This window comes from Arachis hypogaea, chromosome 19, assembly GCF_003086295.3.
Source record: "Arachis hypogaea cultivar Tifrunner chromosome 19, arahy.Tifrunner.gnm2.J5K5, whole genome shotgun sequence".
Classification (NCBI taxonomy): Eukaryota; Viridiplantae; Streptophyta; class Magnoliopsida; order Fabales; family Fabaceae; genus Arachis; species Arachis hypogaea.
Window position 1 is genome coordinate 126,889,047 of NC_092054.1, and position 8,826 is coordinate 126,897,872.

The window sequence follows — 8,826 nt, forward strand, 5'->3', positions numbered from 1 at the left end:
CGTTTAATTATTTTATCGGTCCTTATAATATTACTGAATTTTTAATAAGATTTCTGTACTTTTTTTTATTGAATTCCTATACCTTATCAGATTTTATAATTAAGTCTCTGCCATAACAAAAAACGTTAGAATTAAGGAAATATTCTGCTTAACAAAACGAATATGCCTAATACTTACTAAATATTTTGTATTGTTCAATAGAATATTCTGTTAATTCTAACATTTTTGTCACAGTAGAGTCTTAGTTACAAAATGGATATAATATAAGAACCCAATTGAAAAGAAAAAAAATTAGGAACCCAATCAAAAATTAAGTAAAACTATAAAGATCGACAGAATAATTAAACATTTTTTTACTCTATATTATCTTTTATCTCTAACAGTTGCTAAGTTCATATTTTCTTTTTATTACGAAGTAATATGTTACACTGTTGTTATAATTTTATGCATCTATAATTATATTATTTTAAATTGCTTAAATTTATAATTAATAAACAGCTATCTTAATTATTATTTTTTAGGATGTTAAATTTAATTCCTAATTTAACATAATATATAATATTATTTTATATTGTTCTTGTGTAGTAATCTAATCTGATACATATCTTGACTTTTAGAGGAATTAAATTATGTTCATCTTGCCTTAAGATAAGGTATATATACTTCGGTCTTCTAGAAAAAAATTAGGTAGATTATAACATCCTCACTATCAGAATGTCACACTTTCTGGTTGCGCCACTCTGATAGCAAGAGGTATTACGACGGCTTCATGTATTTAATAATAAAATATGAGCCTTTGACTCGAAACCGTGTCGCTGTTTTATTTGAAAAACTGGAAAAAATACTTTTACAATAAAATAAACAAGCATATATGTAAACAAAACTTCTTACTCAAGTAACTTATATATATTATATACATAAAATCATACAACTCCTATCCCTCTTACAAAAATTATAATATTAATGGCGAGGGAAGAATAATAATAACTAAACTAATACATCCATATCACATAAGTTAAACTAAAAAAAACTCTTCATAAGCGTCTTCGTCTGTTTCCTGAAAAGAGAAGTCTGTAGGGAGGTGAGAACATCATCCTCGAAAGGGTTCTAAGTAGAGGATTTTTAAGAATTGTCATAAGAAGATATTGTAATTAAAACTATTTTCAAAACATAGTGATTATCAACTTATTATTTAAATCTAAAATTCGTATTCTCTTACAAAAATTCCATGTAAAATAACATTTTAACCAAAACTTATCACTAATCCAGTTAATCATGGCCTCCGTCCCAAACATAATCAAATCTCAACTTTTGGACCAAATCAAAACAATTCAACATCAAAACTCAATCTCAACAGAATCAATCACAAACACAAACAAATCCAAGGCAAATACATATACAGAACAGTTACAGCAATTATCACAATTACTAGTTAAACAGATTTAATCAAATAAGCAAACTAAAACACTTAAGCACACCTAAACAAAGCACACAAATGCAACATGATGCATGTCTATCCCTAACGCAGGTAATGAGATCATTTGTCGGTTTCAACCCGCACCCGACGCAATCTAACTCGCAAGTCAGATAAGGCATTCCAGCGGCATAACCTTTGCAAGGTTCCAAACCTTTGCAAGCACTGATTCTCCAGCTCAAGTATGCCGAACATGACCTCTGCAAGTACTTGTAGGCGCTGATTCTCCATCTGAAGCATGTGGCCCTTTCTCCTAGAAGCCATTCCATATAGACGGGCATCCCCGCACAATCATTCACATAAAGTCCACGGCTTAACATTTTCACATTATCACCTTAACTATTTACTTTCCATCACCCTCTCGTGACCTTTTAATCATTTCATAAATCACACGTGTCGTGTTCTCTTTCCCCCTTCTTTCTTCTTCTTAACAAACCGAATTCATATCATAACTTAAAACAAAATCTCTCCTCCAAAAGATTAAATTTAAAACATTATACTTTTCTTAATAAATCAAATTGAAAACAACACTCTTTCTGTAATAAATTGAAAACAAATAATATTCTTAAATCAGATTTACTTTTAAATAACGCTTTAAACAAAGTCTTTGAGTTTTATAAAAATTTCGACAGCATTTCCTCTAAACATGGGACTTTTGCCACCCTTCAAGGGTCCTAACCAAAACATTTCTCAACCTTTTTAACCATTTCCAATAACTCAAACTAATTCCAATATTAGAAATCATCTTCAAAACTCAATTCATGACCAACAATTCAAACCAATTCCCAATGTTAAAAATCATTTCCAATAAATCAACAAAGTCCATTCTTAATTAATATCCCAAGTTGTTTCAAATGCCAATTCATTTTCAATATCCAATTAACCTCAAATCAAGAAAATTATTTTACATAGTATTTAATCAAACCAAATTTCCAACTCAATAATTAGAAACAGTCACAATTCACTCATCATCATAATAACCTTAAACCAAATACAAAACCCAACTAAGCATCTTTAATCAATCAATAAACCATCCAAACTAGCATTTACATTCATTTCAGGCAACTTAGTTCAATTCAGAAAACTTGCGAAATCATAAAAATATATTTTTCATATTAATATCGACTTAAAACAATTCTTAGTAGTAAATTAAGTTTAAGAAATCGCCCCTACCTCAACTCGTTGAAACTCACAAAACTCAAACGCGTTAAAACCTCTTCTTCCTTGCGTCCTGCAACAGCCACAGCATTTGACCATTTCTGAAGCAACAACAGTGACTTCAAACATGACATGCAAGCACCAACACTCAACCTTATGGCAAATAACACCGCAAAATGCTCAGTAACATATAACTAAACAGCGACTATAAGGGTTTCGAACGAAAACAACTTATTGCACTAAAGAAATCGAGAGCAGAGCAGCCGCAGCTCCGGTGATGACTTTCGAAGAGTAGAACGGCAGCTGGGCTCCGGCAGAGGTGCTTATACCGAAGGCAGAGGCAACCACCACAGCGGCAGCGGCAATGCAGCAACTCAGAACGGGAAGCAGCGGCGGTGGAGCAGCTCAACAGCGAAAACACATGCAGATCGGTGACGGTGGCGCAAGCTTCTTTCCCTCTATCGCGTTCTGCTCCTTCGGCGACAACGGCGGTGACTAGCGCAACTCCTCTAGCTCGCGTCTTCTCCCTTTTCGCGGTGACGACGACGCGGACTCCTGGCTCCCTGGACGTTATCGGGCATGAATGGCGAGATGGCGTGACGGTGGCGGCATGACTGACGGTGGCAATGGCGCAGCAAGGTGCGACGAACAATGGCGGCGTTTCCCCTTTCCTCCGGCAACACTATTCCTTCCTCTTCTCCCTTTCTTTTTCCCGAGCCCTCTCTTCTCTCTTCTGTTCACTCTCTCAGATCTCATAATAAATATAAATAATCAAAGGCAACTACTAAGCCAATAAAGTTCATCAAAACCCTTCCACAATAGATGCTTTCATCGTCATCATCGTAAGCACCAACATCAACACCAAATTTAGTGCGTGTGTGTGCGACTAGATGGAGTAATCCTATATTTACAAATAATAATGATGATAATGATGATGATGATGATGATGATGATGATGATGATGATTAAATCAATGGTGCAAGAAGGCTATTAACGAAGCCTGTTTCAAAAGCTACACATAATGTCTATATAGCTAAGAGATCTAAGGGTTTAAGAATTAGGGTAAGTGGCGGTGAGACGGTGGGATAAAAAGGGTTAGGGTTAAAGTAGTTTAGGAAATTTTAATAAAATTAGGTGTATAGAGTATTAATTATAAATCTAATTTAATCTTTTAAAATTATTTTAAAAATATTATTTAATTATCAATTTGCTTATTGGCTTCCCATCAAATTTAAAATTAGAAATAATATAATTAATTTTCTTTGTATTAAATTTTAAAATCTCAATTATTTAAACTATGCCACATAAAATTCTTATTCTTTTATAACTATTAAGCTCTATAGTTTAAATATAAAAAATTATCCAATAATTAAAAAATTAAGTAAAATTTCTATTTTAATTATTAAAACATGATTTAGTTACTTTTAATAAAATAGCTTATGAAAATAAAATCTTTAATGAATAAATAAATTCAAATTAATTCGTAATAAGATTTCTCAAAATTTTTGGGTCTTACAAAGATAACTATAAAAGGCATTCAAATACTTAAATTAATATAAAAAGTATATTAAAATAGTAAATAATTTATAACTTACAACATACTTGTTGAGAACCAATTTAGGTTAGTCGAGTAGTTAATTTACTCGCTCAATTAAGCAAGTGTCAAGAGATTTAAATCCCGCCTTATGGATGCAGCAATCTATTGACTAGTAACAAACTCTTAAATAGAGTTCAGATTCATTACAGATTAATTATTGACCTATTGAGTTAGAAAATATCATGAGCAACTAAAAAAAAGAATTATATATAAATATTATAAGTTGATAAATAACATTAATATTATGACCATTTCACTACAAGAAACATCGTTAAAATCGACGGCCAAATCGACGGCTAAGCCGTCGATAATATTAAAATTCGACGGCAAAATAGACGACGGAGTTGGTCACTATTAAGCTTGTCGATTTTGCAAAATGCTAATAAAATCAACGGCTTGGCTGATCGTCGATAATAATTTAATAAAATCGACAGCGCTTCTGTCTATAATATGAGTTTGAGAATTTTACATTCTTACTAAAATCGACAACATCGCCGTCGATATTATTATATAAAATCGACGCTATTTCTGTCGATATTTGATCCAATAAAATCGACAATATTTTTATCTATAATATGCTTACTAAAATCGACAATGTTGCCGTCGATATTGGATCCAATAAAATCGACACGGTTGCCGTCGATTTTATTATTCATATACCGACAAATTCTGTCTATATATTTGAATTTTCTTGTCTATTAAAAAGCAACAACTATTCCGTCGATTTTAATAGATATGTTTTAATTATTTTTTCTCTTTGAAAAATAGTAAATAATTAATGCAAATAAATATAAAAATAAAATTTATACAGAATATAGATAACAAGACAAATAAACTTTTAAATATAAAAATAAAAATTATATTAAATATTAGATAATGAGTTTACAAATTTATCAAAATAATAAATAATGAGTTTACTAAAGGCTATGATTTTTCATAGAACAGAAGCATCATGAATATCTAATGATTACAGTGCATGGACAATTACGCTTAATTATTCTAACATACAGCCATTGAAATAGTTGACTCTCGATGATTTTACGGTGCTAATTTTTCATCAGATCATTTGCCTTATTTACCCAAGCTTCATAAATATCTTGCAAGAACAGAACAAAGTGGATCTGCAACAAAATATTGAACAGTAAATACAGACTAGTATAGAACAGTAATCAAATTTAGTAATCAAATTTACCCAAGCTTAATAAATATTGAACAGTAAATACAGTAGCCAAGTCGATTAAAACTTAAAACTAGCTTTTTATACGCAAGAAAATAAAATTTGACTGCTTATAGACTAGTATAGTAATCAAAATTCTTAGTAATCAAATTCAAACATGAACTCTTATGTCTTTTATGTTTTTCTCTCTCTCTCTCTAAAAAGTACGCCGACAATGCTCTAGGAGATGCAAAAATGAAAAGACTGCCGCTATAGGTGTTAACTAGTTACTTCCATTTTAATTTGCATATCTTCAATCTTTTTATTTCAGTCATATTAAAATCCTTTGTTTAGGTGTGAAAATACACATATATACCAAGGAAGCTAAGCAACCTTATATACTACTACTCTGTTCCCTTTTTTTATTGTTTTTAAATTAAATAAAAGCTTGGGTTCATGTATTCGTTATAGTACCCCAATACATATCTGATCTTTTCCTTAACTCTACCTCTTTCAACAAATAAATTGGCACAACTAGCATGAAAGAATTGATTAATCATCATAATATAAACCCAACTTCCTTTCTCTTATGGCAGACCAAAGCAGATGCATATTTTAGTGACCAACCATTATATGACGCTCTCAGGCAAAATATATCCGGCAAAATTGGGTCTATCACTGCTTATTACTACATAATTCATGCTCCCTAGTCCAAATTTGATAAAGTAATCTACTCACCATTAAGAAATCATCTTGAAATTTCCCAGATTCAATAACAGGCAATCTTCTCAGGAGACTTGACACTTGTCTTAACAGTGAATTTTCACAAGGAACATCACCTGCATTTTAAACAAAGGTTGAAACAATAGTTACTAATGGAAGTTTCAACATATGTGGACCATGTATGATAATATTGTTCAAGCCAGAAATAGAAATACTTCCCATGGAAACACTGTGCACCTATTAACTTGAATGTGGATTAGCAAACTAGTTGAGTGTTGAATTCGCTTAAAATATGTGATAAATAAAAACTTCAAAATTAGATTTTTCTTAGCAGAGATTAAGCTACATAAATGGCAGAATGCAGATAGACCAATAGAAAATCCTACTAGTAAATAAGTACCCCCCCCCCCTTTTTTTTTCAAAGAAAATGATTACTTTATGAATTGATGACTTTGATCCTAAATCTTATCCAGCTAATTATTGCATGTCAAAGATTTTATTTATGCCACATCTCTTTACCAAAATAGATAAATAACTACATGAAAATTAAAAAATTTGTTATTTATTATGACTGAATAATTTAAAAATATGATATTTTTATATAAGTGGGAAAGTTTTCCAATAATATTACTGAATATCTCATCATTAAATTCCAAGAATTTGATCAATTTCAGAATAAGAAACTTCATTGAAAACAATAGCAGTACCTACTACCTACCATTTGGTCTCTTGAAATTTTCACCTAAAGAAAGTGCAATTGCTCGGTTCAAATCCTCTTCATCCTTCCGGGATCTAGCACGGTCATCCTAATCAAGAACAATAATGTCATCAAGTACATAAATGAATGTTTTCGTATAACAAAGAAATGGTGGTGTTTACCAATGATCTAGAAGGTGCTCGCCAAACCATGTTTTTCTCTGAAAGAATACAGCCCATCATATAAAGATTAAGTCATATAACAGTAACAATAAAAGAATACAGCCCATCATATAAAGATTAAGTCAACTTTAAATATGGTAGCACTAGAAAGGGGAGTGGAAGGGATTTAATGGCTTGCTACTTTAAACTGGAGATAGAATATGTAAATTCTTCTATGAAACTTAACAACAGCAGACAAAATAGCCTTGTGATAGTATTTTCTAAAAGAGTCAGGTAAATGTTAAAAGAAATATCCTATCCATGCCAGATTACAGAACATACCTTGCTTCATTTCTATCTCCCTTGTGATAGCATCTCATAAGTCCTGTGCTCTATAACTTCCATCATCAAAGTATTATCAATTAACACTACTAGCTCACAAACCCCAATTTCCAATCCCTAGATTGCTCTATTACATGGCAATGCAAAAACAATGAATTGATTGAAGTTCATTTCAAAATACAACCCCAACAGAACATGCAAAGCAAAATTAACACCAATCCGAACAAACACTTAGAGATTAGAAGAAACAAAAAATTGAATAAAACTAACCACTCGTATTCTTGAGAGGATAATATACTGGCAACTTGATCGGAAGCTCACAACGGATCAAGCAACCATTCTCCCACACATTTCTCTGAATGTTCTTCTTCAACAACTGAATCAACCTCTTCGAGGCTATTCGATTTTCCACTTTCTGACACGAAAAATTTTAGCTCACCGAAATCGGCAGCGACTGCTCAGATCAGCGGTCGATTATCCCCTTCCCCTTCACCGTATAGAAGCTTCCTCAGTCTGCGAGCAGCATGAACTGCCGCTTGAGCGTCGGCGCTGGCTCCGTGAGCAAGCGCTCCAATTACTTCAAAGCCTTTAGGAATCAATGTTCGAAGCTCCTCTGTTTACAAATTTCAAAATGCGAGACAGAGAAAAAGTTGAAGTGAATTTAAGATTTGAAATTGATATATATATATATATATAGAGAGAGAGAGAGAGAGAGAAAGAAAACCTGATTATTTGTGGAGATCATCGGAGGAGAGGCGAAGGAGGAGGGAGAGATCATCCTGATGCGACGGCGATGGATAAGAAGGGTTGAAGTATGCGAGGTGAAAATTGAAATGGTGAATTTGGGGAAATGAAAGAAACGGGGGAGTGAGTGGGAGGAAATTTATTTTATTGATAAAAATCGACAATATAGATGTTGATTTTAATTTGGAAAACAACGACGCCGAAGACGTCGATTTTATACATTAAATCCGTACCATCCATTTAATTTGGGAAAGTGATTAAGACCGTTTAAATTTATCGACGACAAAATGTGTCGATATTTTAAATAATAAAATAGACGCTACGTTCATCGATTTTAAAATAAAAATATTCTCACCTCACACTCCGTCGACAATGTGTCGATAATGGAAAAACGGTTAAAGGATTACCAAAAAAATCGACGACTTTGCTGTTGATTTTAATATTTTATTTTTACTTATCTTTTTTAATAATATCGACAGCAAGCCGTCGAAAAATATCGATGGGAGAGATAGCAGTTGATTTTTAGCGTCGAAAAATACACTTTTTCTTGTAGTGATTTGGTCATTAAATTTATCAGTTATAAATTTTTAATTATGACAAACTAATATGATTTTTTATTTTTTTCATGTATAATAAATTTTTAATTAAGACAAATTAATATTATGACCATTTCTTTCATTTATATTATAATTTAGTAATAGATCATATATATTACTCATTTAAAAATATCTATCTGCTATTAGATATTTGTTAGTTCGTTATTATTTTCAATAT

General features: G+C 31.8%; 1 protein-coding gene across 1 annotated transcript; it reads right to left on the bottom strand.

The window, feature by feature from the left end:
• Positions 1-5,048: 5,048 nt before the first annotated feature.
• Positions 5,049-8,170, bottom strand: LOC140181926 (COP9 signalosome complex subunit 6a-like). The gene is made up of 6 exons (XM_072227638.1): positions 8,033-8,170; positions 7,579-7,921; positions 6,988-7,025; positions 6,827-6,914; positions 6,124-6,224; positions 5,049-5,350 (listed from the first exon to the last, which is right to left on the bottom strand). Exons 3-6 carry the CDS (start codon positions 7,015-7,017, stop codon positions 5,276-5,278), a joined length of 294 nt encoding a protein of 97 aa, XP_072083739.1. The 5' UTR covers positions 7,018-7,025; positions 7,579-7,921; positions 8,033-8,170; the 3' UTR covers positions 5,049-5,275.
• Between the last annotated feature and the right edge of the window lie 656 nt (positions 8,171-8,826).